This window comes from Buteo buteo, chromosome 10, assembly GCF_964188355.1.
Source record: "Buteo buteo chromosome 10, bButBut1.hap1.1, whole genome shotgun sequence".
NCBI classification, from domain to species: domain Eukaryota; kingdom Metazoa; phylum Chordata; class Aves; order Accipitriformes; family Accipitridae; genus Buteo; species Buteo buteo.
Genome location: NC_134180.1, coordinates 44573281 through 44594219, shown reverse-complemented (window position 1 = coordinate 44594219; position 20939 = coordinate 44573281). Strand labels below are relative to the sequence as shown.

The 20939-nt window shown below is 41.6% G+C and overlaps 1 protein-coding gene and 1 long non-coding RNA gene across 4 annotated transcripts in view; one reads left to right on the top strand and one right to left on the bottom strand.

The window, feature by feature from the left end:
• Positions 1-3309: 3309 nt before the first annotated feature.
• FPGT (fucose-1-phosphate guanylyltransferase) lies at positions 3310-8885 on the bottom strand. The gene is made up of 4 exons (XM_075037382.1): positions 8698-8885; positions 8385-8552; positions 6732-6824; positions 3310-5842 (listed from the first exon to the last, which is right to left on the bottom strand). Exons 1-4 carry the CDS (start codon positions 8774-8776, stop codon positions 4413-4415), a joined length of 1770 nt encoding a protein of 589 aa, XP_074893483.1. The 5' UTR covers positions 8777-8885; the 3' UTR covers positions 3310-4412.
• LOC142035329 (uncharacterized) overlaps positions 8440-20939 on the top strand; it is a 73338-nt gene continuing 60838 nt past the window's right edge. For 2 of the 3 annotated variants that reach the window (XR_012651865.1, XR_012651864.1), the window contains exons 1-2: positions 8440-8475; positions 16424-16485. This is a non-coding gene — a long non-coding RNA (uncharacterized LOC142035329). Of the gene's footprint in view, positions 8476-9510; positions 9643-16423; positions 16486-20939 lie in introns of those variants that run through there. The other variant, XR_012651866.1, reaches the window with a different exon arrangement.

The window sequence follows — 20939 nt, the reverse complement described above, 5'->3', positions numbered from 1 at the left end:
GCACACTTCATAAATAGCTGCAATACATACAGCAAAGAGTTATTGCATGCCTAAAGACATTATTTTTCAGATACGTCAAGGATACATACAAATACTCGCTTATCTGTCATCTCCTCTCTCTCCTTCAACAGAAATATCGTTAACTCAAAAATGATGTTACATCCACTACAGACTGACTGTTCTCTTTGCAACTACTTCTGTGCTCTGCAGCTCCAGTGCTTTCTTTGCCTACTGATCTCTTGCTCACCTAGTGCCCAACACAACTCAACAAGCTGCATAGTGAGGTGCAGTAGATTAGTGAAGGCTTGTCAGGCGTATGCAGGGTTGTAACACTCGCTGTCAGGATACTCAATGAGAGCCCTGCAGTTCTTGTTCTTCTTCAGAGATTCCTATCCTTGATGGACTCTGGAAACCTTTGCTCCATCAATATGCTTGCCAGGGGCAAAATCCTGGCCCCTGCTTAAATCAAAAGCAGAACTCCTAGTGACTTCAATCAAATAGGGTATTCATTCCAGGTTTTCAGATTTTATTCTGAAGCTGGTACAGGAAAATCAACAAAACTAGATACTTTCTGTAGCTTGACAGAGCAAAGCTGCATTTCAGCATTTGAGACTTACAAAAAAGCCTGCAGAAAAATATGCCTCCTATCTACCAAATCCTCTCAACAAAATTCATTAAAGTGCAATGGATGTGTATTTTAATTTTTAAATTCCAGCAGCCCTTGACAGATGGATGTCTGGATTGCCAATACCATTATCAATCTTCATGCACTAACATTCTCTATGGCACAGTCCATTTTCTCTGAATATTTCCATAAACTTTCTAATCTCATACTTCACAATGATAATCTTACTATCAGTAAAAAAGACCACAAAGGATTACGGATGCATCAGAAATTCAACGGGCAAATATGTGCCTTCTGTGGCTTAAAGGAAGTTAGTGGAAGCTTATATACAAAATTGTGTTTATTCCTAAGTGTGGAGTCCAAGAATGAATTTACAGAATGTGTGTGTGAACAGGCACACACGTAACCCTGTATAATAGAAAAACATATGGGAAAATAGAGCTCTGTATTAAATAAAATTTTTAATGTTTTCCATAAAATTTTAAAATTGATTGCAGTTTAAAAATTAAAAAAAATAGTATAAATCCAGGTATTTCAATACCTGTGGAATAAATTCACTAAGTCTGCTGACATTACCAATGGCTAATATTGACCAAAATCTGCTTTTGAAAATCTGAGACAATAATATTTACCGTAAAAGGAATGCATGGTGTGGCATAAAGACTTAAAGCAGTCTAATGTGTCTTAGCTGGTAAATCAAATCTAGGCTTATCCCATTACAACAGATTTTTTTTTTTTTAATTAAGTTCTTTGCCTCGAGATCTAAATGTTTTATTTCCTAACAGGGCAATTCATTGACATGCTGCTAAGAACTGTTAAATGAGACTGGACATACATGCTTCACAGGTTTGCCGAAAAAGGTACCTTAGGCCTGCAGTCAAAGGTTAAGAAAATATTTCTAGCTCCTCACTGAAGTGTTTAGCCACAAAGCTTTTCAACTTGGTCACATATTTTAAGAGCTAGAAATGAAGGAGCATCTGCACATTCGGTGTGTTTAAACACCATTTGTTTAAGCGATAGCTTCATGGGGCTGCACTCTACAAACTGCATAGCGGAAGAGAAGATAATGAAAAAATTTCATGTTTTGAGGTGTGCCAACACCCAGCTCTTCTGTGCACTGCCTATAGTACAGCCACACTCCCTGGGGCTGTGGCCAAAGAATACTTTCAGCAAATCTTTACAGAAGTTTTCCTCATTTAGGTCCTTGACAGCAGGACTAAGCAGAGCAAAAGTGTTATTGCCCTCGGTGAGAAAGACACAACTGAGCTTTCCAGCAGTTATCTGTAAATTGTGTAATCTGGTTTTTTTATGAGCCTCTACTGTTTGCAAGTGCCAGGACCCTAATGAGCACCCACAAGGCTCACAACACTTACCACAAGAGTGTGAGCCCAGGTTTACAGTCAGACCTGCAGGCTGCCGAGGTTAAGGGATTACCAGTGGAGATTACTGCCCTGTCAAACTGACAGAGTCACTCGCCAACACAGTATGTCAGAATGACAGAATTTTTGTGTAACGCTTACTGCTTCATAGTAACTTGGATGATTCTGATGCAGAGGCAAGGTTAAGGAATGACAGTAATGGACAGCACATCCCAGAGGATAATACTTTCTGCAGGGGTGCGAGTAGCTACTTCTTACCCATCCCAGTTGCCGCTGTGTCAGCACCTCTGAGCAGTCCAGGGCTGGACAGGCAGGACAGCAGCACACTAGGAAAGGAAAACAGAGAGAAATACTCTAACAAGTACCTCTTACCTCTCCTCGTGCACTTGGTGGACTGACAGAGCCCGAGGCAGCCTGCTGACCCAGGTGCTGGGCATGGTGGTCTAAGACTACAACCAGGATTCCACTCCTGTTCTTTTTTTTTTTAATTGGAAGCAGTGTTGCTTGGATAGCAGCTGCTGCTTGATCAAGTCTACCCCAACACTTTCCAAAAGCTGTTTAGTCAGTATGCTTTTCCTCTTTGTTTTTTCCCATTACTTATGTGACAGAAGCAAATCCATTTTCTAGTTATATCCAGATTGCTTTCAGTAATGAAATCAATACATGGTACTTAGGAAATTTAGAATAAATGCAATTGTAACAGTTGAAGTGAATAATCATGTTAAATGAATGCAACTTCATTTTACTGTTACTAAACAGCCAGAAAGCTTGTCTAGCAGTAAAGCAATCATCAAGAAGTCTTTTCAGAACAAAGTTTGGTCTCCCAATTGAAGATGCAAAGTCTATGTCAAACATTTGTTTTTCCCAAAACATTTTGTATACTCTAACAATAGATGAATAGATTATGCAAATAGGATGATGCACAAACCACAATTTCATGCTCCACGTTCTATGACTACTTTTACTTTGTGACTTTATGCGTTTTCTTGGACCTCAGTGTTCTCAAATCTGCTGCTGTTTCCATTGTTAAACTAGTATTCTATAATGACTTTTAAAACCTCTATTTGCTCAGAAATTCTCCTTATTCCTTTGAAGTCAACCTCAGCAATTCCCAACCTCCACGTCTAGCTCCTTTGTATTTCTTCTTGCTCAGAAAAGATCCTCAGGAAAAATACATCTCTTCAAAGGTTTCTTTATCAGTGAAGAAGAAGCTTGGTGAAGGTTAAACCAGCTTGGGTAATATTCAGGAGATATTACACTACTGCCTTGTACGTGGCATAAGAAAGATGCCATTAGGGAATTGAGTCAGTAGAGAGATAAACACTGTTGTAATGAAACATTAAATAAAACATGAAAACCCATAGATAAATGCAAGAGAAAAAGATGCATTGTGTTTACAGTCAAATTACATTGATCTAATACACAGCACACTCTTAAAAATAGCATGAAATGGAAAAATTAAAACCGCAGTCATTGTAGAAGCAGAATTAAAAATAAATTATTTGGGGTCTCTGAATATAAACTTAGTGCAAACAAGCTTTTTTCCACCTTGTAGCACTAAAGTATATAACAATTGTTTATGTAAAGAGCTGTTGAAAACACAGAGGATCACAGAATTGGATAGGCTTCCACGGTCTCCTTGCACAGCATCTTTGCGGTGCCACAGCCTGAGACAGAATATGGGGCTAGACAGAGCACTGGCATGGCCTGCTATGACACTTCCTGTATTTTTAAAAAAGGGGGCACGGAAGAGGGAACAGAGAAGAGTACATTTAAAGTTGTGCACATAAAAAAAGGCACTTTCCTTTTTGATCAGGCCAGGAAAAAAAGTATAAAAAGCATACTTATCTATTTGGAGTTGGATCTTTGGCACCTAAACTAGAAACAAAAGGACATCTTTATTAGTAAAGGGTGGAGAAGGGGAAGAGAGAATAGGTATTGTGTGTTTCTCTGAAGATGTACCAGAAGGCAGCATGAAAAGAGAGAAAAGTAAGTTATTGCTATATCATTCCAAGTTGCTGGAGCTAATGTTCTACTCTGAAAAACTTACAGCAGTTTTCAGTCAAATTTCTAATTAATTTGTTCTATATAATATTCATACTGACAAAGACTACAAAAATATAATAATATGCACCCCTAGAAAAGTCAGCAATTCGTGTTTTCAGAGATCTGAAAAATTTCATTACTTCACTAAAAGAATAGTTTATCTGCATTTGCTGCATTATTAATGTTATGCTACAACAACGTTGTTAATGCAAATTCGTTATTTCTACTGCAATGAAATCAGAGAAAAGATCTGTGTACTTTTTTCTTATGATTTTTACAAGCTGGAGAGTAATCAATCGTCCACAAATGAAAACAGGAAATTCGTTCAAGTACTGTTCATTCTACAAATCAGACTTTTCTCTTCATCTTTGTAGACGGATTTCATTGTAAATTTGCTTCCTAAACTTCAACATATCTTCTACATCTTTGTAGGTGAGCATTTCTTCAACAGACAAGAGCTTAAAGCCATTCAATTTAAAAGCTGACATGTGCTGCACAGAATTTAACATTTGTAACGACAGTCTAACCGATTCACTTAAAGTAGAACAAGCAGGAAAAATCCTAGCAGTCCACAAGCCCAAACGTGTGCTCTCATTGGAGAAGAGCTGGTCTGAAACCTCTATACCCCAGAGGTCCAAGCATTCCAGTAAGCTGACTCCAAAAAAATGGAGTGAATGTATATCTGACAACGATTTTACACTCTTTTTCAAGTCGTCTTCTACACTAAACACCATACTTACATACTTTACTTGATTGTTAATTTTTACACTTAAGGAGCTCAGGAAACAGTTTGAAGGTATATCTACTTTCAAATTTATGTACGATCCACTAATAATGCTGCTCTTTCCTACTGATACTTCAGGTCCCATTCTAGAGTATTCAATAACAGATCCAGGTCCTACAAAACATCCAGGCTCAAGTATGCTTTGAATGATACTTGTGGATTGATCCAAGGTCTTGGCTTCGTCAGAAGAGATGCTAAAAGCCACAGACAGTAAGTCAAGCTCAAATTTCAGTTTGCTATCAGATGTAAAGTGAAACAGATACTCTTGAGTAGTTCCAATGTGATAGAACTTAGAGTTGTTTAAGACTATAACATTAAGCGCAGTTCCTTTCAGAAGAGAGTATAGCTTCTGCCGTACTTCTACTAACTGTGATTCCTCTGTTGTGACATTACTTGTGTTTTTTGTGTAATCTTGAGTGGCTCCAGGCCCCAGGGCCTGGAGGAAGTCACCATATGCATCTATTTCACAGCAAAGAGTGCCCAACTGCTTATAAAATGTCAGTAATTGTTTTGCAATGCTATGATCAATGTAAAATATACTGTCTGTATACACACACTCCAAGTCCATTTCTGAGTCGTTGTGGTCTCCAGAGGAACTTAGCTGAGAACAATTCCCTCTTACGCATACTGCACCACACCGGCGCATCGTCTCAATATCAGGCTTGTGCAGGAAATGATGGCAAGACGTGTATTCAAGCCCTCCTCTTCCTGAAAAACTGGATGGATCTAAAACAAACACTCCGTGAGTAGTCCCAACTGTCAAATCTGAAGGGTGAGCTAATGCGGTAAATCCAGGTTTATCAAATGTGATGGTTTCTGTAACTGCAGTGCTGTAAAGTTCTATGTCATCCGAGCACGTAATGAGAATTCCTGGTTTCATGTGACTAGGGAAATCAATATACATGGCGAGCTTCAGTTCCAACATCTGGTAAATGGGATCGCCAAAAGGCAAAGCTGTGAAAATCTTTCCCAGGGCACTTGCATTTGGTAAACGTTGACTGTAACCACCTTGAAGAAAAAGACAATTTTAATTATACAGAAACACTGTACATAAGTAAGCAAAACCTAAACCTATACAGCTATTCTACACAGACAGAAAGGTATTATACACACACCCCCTGTCCCCTCCCCGCCCAGCTTGGTCATTTACTATGTATTCCTCAAAAAATGACAGATGTAAAAAACATCATCAATCATTCTTCTTCAAACATTTCTCAAAGCAGATCTGACCTTATGTCCAAAATTTAGCATGCCTGAAATAGCTTATATTAAAATTGTGGTTGATTTCATTAACTAGTTTGCTTCAGAGCTGGAATATGGACCACTTGTCTACAAGTGAAGTGAAGAAAGCAAATGATGCCTGCTTTTTGCTTGAAAAAAAGGAGGACCCCCACAGCCCCGCTGGGAATTTTAAGTCAGGGATGAGACAAATAAGCAGTGGTTTGGTCAGGTGACTTGTTATTACCTGGTTTGTTTCTCCTCTGCAAAACTGAAGGCCCTTTTGGAAGTGTTCTGACTAACTGGGTAAGGCAGCAAGTATTCAGCCTGCCTGTAGTAATGAGGACCCCTGGGTCACCCGGCCAGAGAGGGCCATGTTCCTTAAATGGGTATTTCAAGGAAGAAGCTTAATTCAGATACTCTGAATTACACTTCTTTCTCCACTGTGTCATCGAACAACTGAAGTGATGAGAAGAAATGCTTGAGAGAGAGTAATATCTCCTAAGTATCAATCTAAATTTGAATGATCAGATCAGATACATTTGGGATTACTTTTCTGAGGGAACTGTATTTCAGAACTCTGACTCCTCTGCCATCATATTATCTTTAGGAAAAAAAAAAAAAAAAAACAAAAAAGAGATGCACAATTTTAGAGTGTGAAATGTAAACCAGAATTTACCAGAATGAATTAGCAGTACAATAAAAGAAGTCCATTTATCACCGTACAGATCTTCCAAGCACCGAAGAACATGAAGTGTTGATCCACCATTTCCTAAAGAAAAAAATGTTTTAGTATCTGCTGAAAAGAGCACCAATTATATCTGCACTGACATGTGAAGCATACTGGGATCTGGTGCTGTGGTAGGGTGATCAGGAGGCACGTTTTAAATGCTGCCTTCTGCTGTAGAAAGTAAGTTGCCGTTTATTTTTAAAAAGTCCTTATAACTGCAGAGACGATCTTTTAAACAAACCGAGTGTCAACGGATGCCCAGATACCTCTCTGAAATTTCCTAAACCAGTTCTGACAGAACAGTCCATCTACTGTACCGTAGTCGATAAAGTCATGCAAAGAAGAGGAAGGACAGTCACTATGGAAGCCTTGTGCACTCAGAGGGGAGGGCATCTGGAGTAGGCAGCTCTTGGGAAAACACCGTGTTTTCCCCTCCCAGTCATTCTCTGAACGGCCCCAGCACCTGAAGCATTTCATCATTTCAACAGGCCATAACCATAAAAACTAGCTCCAGCAGGAAAAAAGTCACACAAAGTTCACTAACGACTTGAAGCAAGCGTTCAAAAGCGCTTCTGACATTTACAATATGGAAATGAGGAGAAAGGTTTGGGATATGAGGAAATGGTTTGGGATATTTTTATGTGCTCCTACAACTTAAAATTTCTAGATTTCTGAAAATTAATCTCTGCCTATTATCGTACACTGCAGATAGACTACTGAGATTAGTTACTTTCTACATCAAAGTGAACAGGAATTAAGAATTATAGGATCGTATTACGGACAGTCAGGCTACTTTCTTCTAGCTTTTTGCTGCGCTTTGGCTGAAATATTAAAACATACGCAAATTGTTTAAGCAAACACGTTAAGGTAAGTAGTATGAATTTATACAAAACATGGGTCAGTATTATTCTGTATTCCATACGATACACTCAGAAGAGCCACACGGTATCATCAACATGCACTCATTCATCACCCCCACGATGGAGTCCCAGATATTACAATGGGAAGTGTAACGGCCAAAATTAACTTACGCCAAGTCCAAAAAGCAGCCAACCCATGATGCTAGCAGTTGCACAACCGAACCAAAACTACGCACTACTTCAAGGCATCAGACCCTACGCTTGTGATTTAATTAATACTTCAGACTTTAGCAGCGTTTTGGAGACAGCTGTCGTAGCACGTACACGCAGAGCCTGCTTCTGCCTGACCGAAACCGAGTCCAACTACGTAAGTGTATTATTATAAGGGCATCAATGTATTACACGAAGGCACGGGATATCAAGTGAGAGCAACTCGCGCAGCGACCCTGCGAGCCGCTGGGCCTGCTCGCCGCGCCCCATGCCATGCCATGCCGTGCCCAGCACACGGGCCGTGCCTGCGAGGGGGCCGGACTCCTCCTTCTTTTTGGGTCTACACCGACCCCCGCTTGACCTGGAGCGGGAGCCGAGGCCAGGGCAGCCCTCGGCCGGCCCGGCCCGCCGCACGGAGCCCCCACCGTCCCTCTGAAGCCCGACCGGGCTGCCTGCGGCGCCGACACCGGCTCGGCCTGACCAGCCCCTCTTCCCCGCGGGGGCGAGGGGAGAGCCGACAGCGGGTGCCCACCGATTTTCGGTCCAGGTGGATCCACGAAGACATGGTAGCGGACCCCCAGCGGCAGCTCCCTTCTGCTCAGCTTCTCAGCCAGCTGCTGCCGGTAGGCCAGCGCCTGCTCCGCGTCGGCGGCCGTCACCGCCACCACGTCCCAGAACTCGCCGGGGCGGGCGGCCCTCCCTGTCGAGCAGAGCGGCATCCGCGTCAGGACAAAGCCCGGCTCGCCCGCGGGCGAGCGCTCCACAGCCCCGCGCCGAGGGCGGCTCGCCCGGGCCGGGCCGGGCCGTGCCCCCGCCGCCTCCCCGCCCGCCCCGGCCCGCCCCACCTCTGAGCGCCGCGAACCGCGCCAGCCGCCGCCCCGTGGCCTCCCGCCGCGCCGCGCTCCGCTCGCCCGCCGCCGGCATGGCCGAGGGCCGCGGCCCGCCGCCGAAACCGCGGTGCGAGGCCGCCCGGCAGCGCCCGACCCGGAAGAAGCCGGGCTGGGGCCCGGGGCGGAGCGCGGGGCGGCCGGTGCCCTGGCTCGGCCCCGCGGCGCCGGCGCTGAGCTCAGGCCGCCCGGGGCGGGGGCTGGGCGGCGGCGGCGGCGGAGGGCTTTTGCCGCCTGCCTCGGGCCGCGGCGGGGGTGCGCAGAGTGCGAGGCCGGGCAGCGGGGCCCGAGCGGGGCGCGGAGAGGGGCGGCTGCTGCGCCGGGCCTCGGCCTCGGCCTCGGCCTCCCTGTGAGGCGACGCCTGGCCCGGGTCTCTGTCGGGTCTGGCGCCGAAAGGGGCACGGCGGGCCGGGCCGGCTGGAGGCCTTTTCTGGCCTGCCACCGCCCTCGCTTGCGCTTTATTTTTCCTTTTTTTTTTTTTAAGTAGTACCCGTTCACTAAGTTCTTGGGTCTAAAGACGTGGCAAGTGGTGTTTGGAAAACACGCCGCGTCCGCCAAGCTCGGTGGCTGCCTGCCGGTGCGCCAGCCCGCTGAACGGGCGCCTTCCTTCACCTGCGCTTTGTCCGCCACAGCCCTTGGGTTACTGCATGCAAACGAGGGTTTTTAAGGAAAGAAGTCTCTTTCCCGTTCTTCTTAGGTGTACAACTTGCAGAAAATACATTCGTACGTGCAGGCTCGGGCGGGGAGTACCTGGCTGCCCCAATCGCGGGTCCCGGGCGGAGCTCAGGATCTGAAGGGCCAGGTTTCCCCGGGGCGGAAGCCTTCAGCCTGCGTGCTGGTAGAAATCGATCATCCTGTTGAGGCCCAGGTTACATCTCCATGGCAGTCACAGGAGCGAGTAGGGTGAGTCAGATTGCTGGTTTGGTAATCTAATTAGGAATGGACTCCAAATTGCACATGAACTAGTTCACTTCAGTCTTCCTTGTCCATACCTGACCTGTTGGCGTTTGCTGTGACGCTCCCCAGCCGTACCTGGGGTACGCTTGCTGAACAGGGTTTGGATTTGATGAATTGATCCTACAAGGGCTTGCTGCGGGCTCTTTGATTGTGTGTAATTATCTGTTATCTGCTGGCAGTATTCACACAGCTGAAAGTTTTTCCTGCTGCAGTTCTTTCCCCTGGATATTGTGATTTTTGATCTGTGGACTTCATTTGTCTTCCTGAATTTAGAGTCTGTTGACTACAGATACCAAAGACAAACATGAAAATGAAAGGAGGGTTTGTCTTGATAAGATCTCATTATACATAAATCTTACAATAAAAAGTAGCTGTAAAAGCCCTATAGGAGCTACTGAAAAAAAGAATTTAAGGAGTAAAAAAAAAAAAAGTTCAAAAAATCCGTAGTTTTTCATGATTGTAAACAGCTGATAGAGAAGATTAAAGAAAAAAAGGCGAATACTTCACAGCTGCTTTATCAGTTTGAGACTTTTCTGTGATGCATGTGGTAACAGCCTTAATCGGAGTAATGTACACCACAAAGATCTGTTTGATCCTTCCTTATGTTCTTAACTTACTCTAGTGAGGAACACAGTCTATTTTGTTGGAACTATACTTTTGCTCTTTTCTTTTGCATTGAGTTTTCATTGTTGACAACAACTCTCTTGACCTCAATGAGAAAAAATTCCTGAATCCCAAGTCCAACTTTAGAGATGTAAGGTTTAGTTACAACAGGTGAAGATTCACTGCTTTTTACAGTTGTCTTTTTTAATACTGTTTTCCCCTTTCTTACCTTCTGGCTAATGTAGCGTTAGTGGTGAATCCTATCAATTGACTGAATTTTAGGAACCCAGTTAAAAACTGCATTGCCCCACTTACATTAAAAAGTGGTCTAGACATTAGGCAAACATTTTCCATGTTAAGTCAGAAGAATGAGTGATTCTTAACATAGCTGGGAACCCTCACATATTAACCAGCAAGTTTTCCTGTGTCCCATTCCTTATGAGTAATTCATTTGCCAAAGGAGAATTCCTAGCTTTCTGAATTGGAAAAAAGGAATCGAAGTTGGGAAATCTTTTTAGTGTGTTATGGTAGATTCCCCCTTACTGATTGTGCTCTTCTTAATCCATCTCTGACTCATGTGTCTTAAGACATTGTATATAATAAATACAGTTTGGGAGAGGTGTCTTTTATAACTCATATATATTTCTCTCAATAGTGACACAGTTTTCACAGTGTGATTAAAAGTACATGCTAATTTACAAGTAATTTAGGAAACTACTAGAGATACAAAGTAATTAATGGTTTACTGACAATAACACTAACTTCTTTTTAACTGCAGCAAGCCTTTGAAGCTATAATTGGGACCCTAATGCTTGCAGGAAAATAATGCTGCAGTTCAACAGAATTTTTGTTTTGAACTTTTCATCATTAGTCAAACTTCCTAATGCATACATTTCTGTTTGCACTCTCTAGAATAATCTTTGCACTCTCTAAGATAATCCAAGTCTAGAATAATTATTGGATCCAACTATTCATGGTAATAATTTCTTTTAAAATTATTTCAGTTAGGTGGTTATTCATACTTTAAATAGTAGTATTTTATAATCACTTAACCTGATAGTTGATTCCAGGAAGTAATGGATTTTCATCAATACTGCATTGCTCTGTCCCCCAAAATTTCAAATAATACATAAAGTGGTGTTGGTGCTTCATTAGATTCAGTGGCAGAGCCAGTAAGCTGCTCCAGGAAATACATTTTGTCCGAGCGAGGGAAGTGGAGGTAACTGTTTGTGCTTAGTGGAGAATCCCAGGAGAGCTTTTGTAAGAGCAAAACTATTTACACTGGTATTTAACTGAAGTGTAGGTCCCCAAATTGTGTTTTCCTATGGAAATTGTGGTTACAAAACAGCAGAAAACTCATATGTTGGTGTGTGTTGCTGAAAGCTACCTCACCTCCCACCTGATCATGCTGGTCTCCCTTATCCTTCAGTGTTTGGTGTAAACAGCCTTAGATCCAGCCTGGGTCTACAATCCTTATGTCAAATAGAGAGAATGGATTGATACACAGCTCATTGTATTTGTGTATGAGCATTTGGTTGTGAGTGTTGTGGAATCTTGCCAGTAGTTAGCAAAGTACTTTCTGTCACCCTTTGGAATGCAATATGTCGTGCACAATATGTTGTTAGCACAACAGTATTTCTTACTTAAACAATTAGTGCCACTGGAGTTTTTTCTACCCTGTGGGTGTATAGTATTTCATAAGTAGTGTTATAACAAATACTTGGATGTTTTCTTTAGTTATCTGAAATTCTCCTTTTAAAGCTGGACATGTAGCCTTTTACATAGTCTTTGTATTCTTCTTTTCCTGGATCTCAAAGCAGGGAGCTTATCATGAGGAAGTTAACTGAATACTGAACATCTTGTTTCTACTTCAAAAAAGTCTGATACTTGAATCAACAAACTGTTGATCAAAGTCTGTTGTAAAAAAGTTAGAAGGTCTGGTCATGGTTTAGTTAAATGGGCTGTATCTAAGGAATGGGGGGCATTTGCAGTATTGTTTTTTCCCTTAAAATATACATCCTCTGAAATAATTACGTTATGAATATTGATTCACTTGGTGTTGTGCTGGAGCTCCACATCAGGTAAATAATAATATTTGTGAAGATGCAAAAAATGAAGTTGATGTGTCTTTAGACTTGTGTAATTGTATTCCTTAGGAGCAATATATATTTTGAATAAGGTATTATTTCTTCATGGACAAAACTCTTCTGACTGAGTATATTCATTTTTTTTACTAGGAACAAGTGGTTACATCTTGGCCTCACAGAATTTTTGCCATTTGTGATAAAAAGGCCAGTGCTTTTGCCATGTCCACACTGCTGTTAGGTGAGAAGGCCTAGTACCAGGAGTTGCAGTGATTGAGGTCTCCCTTCCTTTATAAATGAGCGGAAGGGATGATGATGATAACATGGTTAGTTACATGTGAATTCAAGATTCTTCAGTATTGAAATGGATTTGGCTTAAGGGCTGTGGTTTGGGAAAATAAAAGTCTTTGCTGTACAGAGAAGACGATAGAACAACTTCTTGCAAGTATTTTGTACGTGTTTTAAATGACATAAGTAAACAGTAGGAAAAGTCTATATGACAGCTTACATATTGTAAGCTGGTAATGATTTATTGTTCCTACTGTGCATTGACCCCTATCCCCAAACTGACTCAGAAGGTTTTTCTGTAGGTATTTGGTATACATTTTCCAGCTCTCAGTCTTAATCTACTGTTAATCTACTATTTAATCTTTCAGTTCATGGAGCAAAAGTTGAACTTTAACCTGCAGTTTCACATTTGGCCTTCTGAGCTCTATATGTGCTGGAGATAAAATGACACAGAACAAGCCAGAAACAGAAAAATTCTGCAACACTGCTTAGAGCAACCTAATCCAAAATTCCAGTCTAATGGAAGATTTGCAGTAGGCCCAGTTTTGTGACATGTGTAAAAAGATGGCACCATGTGGAATGGCTCAGAGGCTGCCTGGTGTTTCATAGCTGCTGCCATGACCTCCGAGTTTCCCATGATCATCCTGCAGTTGTGAAGGCCGGGTTCAGCCCTTGTCTAGTCAGTAAATTTACTTCTATTTATTCCAGTATTGAGCTGGCTTGTGTATGATGGTTTATAATCTTAGGTGTTAATAAATTACATTTTTCTGAAGGATGAATTTTCATCATTATTTTGGATATGGCATCTTCCAGGTCCAGTGTGTTGGGAAGGCATGAAGGAATTAAGTCTGCTGTATCTTTGTGATAATGAAATTGAAAAAATGGCTAATGTGCATTCATTATCTTTCAGTCCTAATCTGATAGGCCTCTCCCTGTTTGATACTCCACTGAGTCTGCAAATAGCCTGTAGGCGTATTGTTGTTAATGGCATTTTCTTCCTCAAAGCACGGGGTTACTATGTAATTTCTGATGAGGAAATTGTTGGGAAATGGAAACTTCCTGACAAATAGAAATGTTTTTGCCATTGTCTTCTCCTTGACATCTCTCCTGTTGCTAGAGAGGTAAGCCAGCTTGTAGCATGCTGTTCTCTAAAAGGTTCGGTTGTGAGGATGTTTTTTCTAATTGCATAGCTCTTGTTTGATTAGAGAGTCATTAACACAATACTTCATTGAACTGTGTTCAATCTAATAGGATTAGGGATCCGTTACTGAAAATGTTTATTTCGTGTGGCTGCATAATAAACCAGTTGAGCCTCCCAGTTTGAGCTTTTTGCAGAACTTGTGCTGGGTTCCAGTACTGGGGTCTGCTCCTGAGATGCGTAGAAGTGGTGCTTGCCTGCCTGCATGCGGTTAGAGCAGCCCTGGCAGCAGTGGGGGGCTGGCGGTCCCCCTGTGCCAGCAGCCCAGGGACTCTGCTCCGAGCCAGGCTCAGCCCCGTGGGCTGCCCCACTGCCGTCTCTTGTCCCTGCCTTCTGGCAGGTGAATTAAACAAGCTGGGGACATTGCTCTGCCCCTGGGGCCAAATGGCCTGCGTGGAGATCTTTTAGAAATCTTACTTAATACTTCATCCCTCATTACTTAGTAGGACAAGAAAGGTGCAGATGTAGACAGATAGGAAGCCAGTGCTCTATTGCTTTCTGGCATTCCCTTCTCACCCCGGACTATATCGTCCCATCTTTCTCTACATTCCCACGTCTGTTTTCTCTAGAAGTCTTTTCAGCATGCATTTTCTCAACTTGGCTAGATTTACAGCTAAACGAAATATTTCTTGTTTACTGCAAAATCATACTAATTTGTTTTTCTCTATATTCAAGGCTTTCCATTGGGCTTTTTAAAACTTCCCCATTTATTCTTTGTGTGAGTCCTTCCTAAACATTTTCATTATCATTTCTGTTACTTTGTCTTTGGGGAACCCAAGTCCTTTGCCTGCAAGCAGATAGGGAAAAACTCATTCTCCTGCTTCTAACCATTCTCTAAACCTAGTAGTTATTGTAAAATATTTTCCATTTTCTAGGCCAGTGGGCATATGATAAATCTTTCATCAAAACTAGCTACCTGGAGACATTTCATGATAAAGCTATTTTTTTTATTACAAATGTTCATCAAAATCCATGACTTAAATACAGACAGGCTCTCACATTACTGTTTGTGCATAGGACAATATTATTCGTAGGCTATTTGTAAATTGATTGTTGCCTTGGTGACAAAGGATAGCAAAGACACCAGCAAAAGCATTTAAACTGTCTTTTAAAATTTCTGACCATATTTCTGTAAATAATCACTCAGTTTTACTCAGGTCCCTTTTGATGTAACAAAACTATCGCTTATGGAAATAATTTCAAGGTCTGTTCATAGTCAATCATTATTTAATCTATACAGTTTTAAATATGCTAGTGGTCTAAAAAATAATACTTCCAGAAATTAAAAAGCAGTATGAAAAATCCTGTGTGTAGAACAGACTATGCTTTTACTTAACATAGGATAATTTGATTTTACAGGATATGTAAATCCACTAATGTTATGAGATATGAAAGTTTCTATGTTATTTGCTTTTGCCAAAGTACAGTAACATGAGATTCTACCTCAAAATAAAAAATACACAATGACTGTACTGTGAGCCAGGACATTGGATCTGCACAACTCTGAACTTGGTGTCTTTCGTACCATATGCTTTCAAGGATGTTATATTAGAACTATATTGCCCAGAGAAGTTGTAGATGCCCACTCCCTGGAAGTGTTCTATGATTCTGTGTGCACTCTGCATTCAACAAGATACTTTTTTTTGTCATTGAGGATGAACTTTTGGAATCTCAGCATTTGTTTACTAATATACTTAGTTTAAATTGTTAAACTCAGGTGAATGGCAGAAAACAAGTATTGTAAATAGCATCTACTGCAGATAAAATCATTACTGCATTTTCATTTTATCTCTTACATTGTTAAGAACTTGATTCTATTTCATTGTGAAGATGTAAAATAACTTAATTTGCATGTAAACCTGCCCATACTTCGTAACTATAAGAACAATCACTCCAGTAATAATATTAAAAAGCAGAAGGTATTTGATATCTGTATTTATTCAGTTGGATGACTTTATCAAAAAGTTTATGTATTAGGATTTTAGTGTTTTGTCAGATCCCAGTGCTGAAACTGTTTACAGAAGTTATGCAGACTTGATGCATTTTTACTGTTTGGTGAAGCTAACAGATGCAGTTCTGTTGGTCAAAACATTTCTTCATTCAAACCTTTTTTGATAAGTCAGTGTAGTGCATCCTGACTCTGTAGGTGACATGGTTTATTTTCTGTGCCTTTCTCTCTAGCTTGTATGTTTAGCTGTGCTTTTACCAGGTACAGAAATTTGTGCTATTCCCCACCGTTACTTGTGTGCTTGGATTGGCGTGATTTTCCTGGGCCTGGAGGCTGTGTGCAGTTTGTTGACATTTTAACATACAGATGCTGTCTTATTATTTTCATGAAGTAGGCTATTTTCTTGCAGCTTTCCAGAACAAGGTTGTACCTTACTTTTTCTTTACCAACTCTACTGTCTAGTATAAGAATGTATTAATGGAACATCACAGTATTAGTATTCTTCAAAAGGGGGAAGGAGGGGTGCTAACTGCATTTGACAAAATTTCCTTCTTTTGACTCTCACAAGCTTTGGTAACCTGTAGCATATTTATGCTCTTTTCCTAGGATTGAAAGCATGTTCTCATGAGCAAGTGAGGCAGAAATGCAGAAGAATGCCTGTGGAGGAGGTAAAACATACAGTTACTCAACTTTGTTGAACATAGACAATAAAAAATTGCTTTTGAGGATAGATTATTCCTTCCTTCCCCAAAATAGGTGGTGGTTTAAGTGCAGCCTTAGCTTTGGTTACCAATTTTTTGCAGAACTGTACTTTCAAGTACAGCACAGTCAGTTTTGGCCCTGACCTTTCTGTAGTGACGGCTAAGTTCCATGGAATTTACCCTGCATAGGTTGCTGTTCCTGTCTTTAAATGATGTGTTTATTTTATATCTGGTTAAAAGCTCTTGTTTTTTTTTTTTTTCCAGAGGAATACTTGCCTTTTGGGTGATCTTGTGAAAAATTCCCTGGTCACGACTGGTGCTATAATTGGATCTTTTTGGTATTTTTTGTATTTCCTCAACTCACATTCTTTTCCTGAGGATCATTTTTTATTTGTATTCTGGCCATCAGAATTTTAATCAAGACAGACAGAGGATCATGGCATTATTTTTCTGCCTATTGATCCTTCTTCTTTCAGTTTGTTTCAGTGATATTTTAGTCTGGTTTTACTTAGTGGATAAATAAAAGAGATAAATTTCTGTTCCTCAGTGATAGTTTTCTTGAACTACTAAGCTTGTGAAGAGTGACAGTGTCTGTATTATTTTGAAAGATCAAGTTTTTCCTCTGGGAGAGTGACATTTTCTCACTCCAGCTACATAATTAAAAACAATCTTGGAACGCTAATGCTGTGGGTATGCAGAGTAGTGTGCTGCCTTCGGGGAAGGCTGATGGAACTGGTTATTAACCACCGTGCTCTGACTAGGACATCGGCGTGGGTACCTGGGGAACCTTGCGAGCTTCCTTTGGTGTCTCAGAAGCTGTGTTTGAAATGGTGGGAAGGGGTTTTGCTCATGCTGTTTGATGTGCAGTATCTGAAGAGCTGTAGTCTTCGTTAGCGGCGGTAGACCACCTCACTAGTTCACTAACCAGCTGCAGCTCTTAAAAACGTCGTCTGGGTGTCTGAGGGGGAAAAGTGTTAAAATGGAGAAATAATATCTCCAGAATTTTCCGTTCCGCTGTATTGGGCTGCCTGATTTTGCCTGTTATTTTGCGTAATCCTCAAGTTATGGTAACTTCATATCCAAGTGATCCAGAAAAAAACAGTCTGCGATTTTTATTAACTCATGCCTAATCACGTGGAGGATAGACCACCACCACCACCACAGGGCTGGCAGATAAGCGCTGTGCAAGGTTGGCGGTGACTTCCAATGGCGCTGGGCCGTCAGAGAGGCCCCGTGAGGCGGGGGCTGCTGGCAGGCCCCCCTCGGCCGTGCACGGCGGGGTGAGCTTGCCCGCAGTGGCCCTTCGCAGCGTGAAGCCCAGCGTCCGTCCGCTCGCCGCTGGCTGTGGGACGCGCTGCAGAGGTGGCAGGGCGAGCTAGGCACCTTGGCGATGGCAGAGCATCCCTTTGTCCCGCCTGGCAGCGTGTGTGCGCGTGGGGAATGGGCGGGAGGCACTGGAGGATGCAGCAGTGAGTGGGTCAGGATTCCGAGTGAGCAGAGAAACAGTGGGAGGAGGGAGAGCAGGAGCGGTACTGCGGGAGAGGCAGGAGGGAGAAAGCGGGGAGCGTGGCACGGCACCAACAGTAGGGAAACCCGCAGCAGGAGACGCAGCCGGCAGGGATGGAATAGCCGCTCTGTCCCCGAGTCAGCCAGGTGCCAAGCACACCGAGAGGGTGATTTTTCAAACACCCTTATTAAGGTGATGTGGGGTTATGGCAGGAGAAAAGCACTACCTTGCTTTAATACTTTGCTGGGAGATTATGTGTGTGCTGATGTGATTCCAAGGAGGACGTGGGCTTAATTCTTGCCGGTTGTACCTGGAGCCTGATACCAAATACTCCAAATAGGTACAAGGAACATACTGTGCACTGGTAATTTTGGGTTCTTAAAACAGATAGCAGGATTAAATATGATCATTGCCACAGTGACAAAGCTTGCACGTTTTTCTGCAAATTGGACAGAAAACACGTTGTCTTATTTATTCCAGTGTAGCAGCTGAGCTGTGTTTATTACAGAGCAACAAGACTTGTCGTGCAGGCTTTTCTGTCCAAGTCTCATGTTGTCCTTCCAGGAGAGAATGGAAATGGTGCCGATGCCCTGATTGTTTTCAGACAGAGGCAAATAGCTGCAATTACTAAACACAGCTGTACTCTTAAACAAATAGCTGTTCAAAGCAGGGACCTTTAACATTTTTGTTCTTCATGCTTATGCATTTTACGGGGTTTTATTGCCATATTACATATTACCATAAAAACCTCGGTGTCTCCATAATGGCTTGAAAACTGTTTCATTATTATGTTAATATGAAGTCCTTTGCAGATAATGTTTCGTCAATCTTTTTGAAGTACTGTACATTACATTCTGAAAATTATATACTTATTCTTTATACTTACTGAATATTAACTGTGACTAGTATGGGTTTCCTTGAAATGTGAAGATCACTTCCAGATAATGTTTCATTTGATTAAACTCTTGGTTTCGTAACAGACCAGAGTCAAAGCTTTCAGGACAAAAAACGTCGTTTTATAAAAAATCCTAATTTTTCTCATTTCTGAGACATTAAAATCCGTCTCTACATTTAAGCAAGAAATACCTGTGTAAAATTAATTTAGAATGACTGATGCTCCTTCAGTAACAAACCAGACTTAAATTAAACCAAAGATGAACCTGGTACCATGTCTTTTTCATTTACAAGTACCATCTGGATGAGAAGAAGTGTAAGAAAATTCATGAAAAATCGAGATTCTAGAATTTAACTTATTTTCATATGCTAAACTTATGGAAACATATGAACATAAAATGTATGGAAACCCACATTTAACATTTTATATGTTAAAAGCCTGTCTTTAGGCAGTATGCCAGTACTATAAGGGGAATGCTACACTAGAGAGCGTCCACTCTTCAGTTCCCAGCAGTTGTGGGCTTGGGGGAGGAGAGGCTGGGCTTTCTTTCCCTGGGGTTGAGTGCTCCTCTCCCCATCACCACGCTGTGCTGATGTCCTGCCCTTCCACAGGCAGAATTATGCATTCCTTAAAGACCACTTATTCCTTAAAGACCATTATCTCATTCCTTTTGATCACTTTTGAATTTGACATTTTTAAATGGAGTTTTATTTGCCTGTTTTGTACTATGGGAAACAGACTGGGAGTCTCCAGTCTCCTTTCTGATCCTTACTGGATTTATTTGAATACTTGTTTCAATGCGCATTTGTATTTATTTTATTCCTTACCAATATTAGTGATCTTCATTAGAATGGTTATCTATGCCTTATATAATTTTCATTTTTCCATAGGTGAACTTTTCCCCAACATCATCTTTTCTAGTTGGTATAACCAGAACTGAACAGTATTCTGGGTGAGAATATAAAATTGACCTAAAAAGTGTTACCATATCCAATTTAATTTCTTTGTCACTCACTTATTGCATACTATTGTTACATTTTTTCATTGATGGTGCACTGTTTCTTTTCACAATTTTATGGGAATTTTAGAAATCAATGAAGTTTTATCAATAACATCATATTATCAGAACATATCAATATTATCAGGATATTCCTTTACATGTGTGTTAACCTTGCATTTATCAACACTGAATTTCACCAGCTGCTATTTGTTCATTTGCTTACCTCTGTTAGGCTCCTCTAAAGATCCTCCAGACTGTATTATCTCATTCGTTTCGTGAGATGCACTTTTTGCAATTTCACAAAATGATATTTATTGAAGATGGTTAATAAATCCTCCTTAGAGGTCTGGAGAATATGCCCTGAGTCACACCGACCACGTTTGCTAGTGTACTGCCCTGTTAAAATGCCAGCAGAGAGCAAGGCGGCATTTTTCTTTCTGCTCAGAAACTTTGCTGCTTTGTCCATAAGGTATGGGAGCTTCTATTTCTGTTTTAGTTTCAGTCATTTTATTTGGCACTGAAATGGGTCTCACTAGTGGTCCTTAATTTGCAGGATTACTGCTGGCACCATAAAAAGATGTGGGGCTTTTACCATACACTGGCACTCCTATGTAGCCACTGATTTTAAACAAGAAAGAGTATTTTCTGTTAGCATCTCACCCTTCAGCTTACACATCCTTCAAAGAAACCCCAAGTTAATACTGCAGTTCTGCATGGGATTACATGGGGTGAGGTCCTGTGCTTGATTTTGGTGGGAGAATCCACTCTGCGCATGGTGAACCCTGGACGAGGGTGGAAGGGGCATAAATAGAGCTTTGGGTTTTTGTGACAGTGAGATGGAGTAAAGTTGGGACCAGAGAGCCGAAGATTTCCTCTCACTGCCTGATGGTGGTGCTACAGTGCTGTGGGAAAATTTGCTCCTCTTCATGGTAAGTCATGGATTCAGTTCTTGTGATCACTACCATCGTTTCTTGGACTGTGTCGGTATGAGACTGGTTATGTCTAATGCTGTTCAAGTG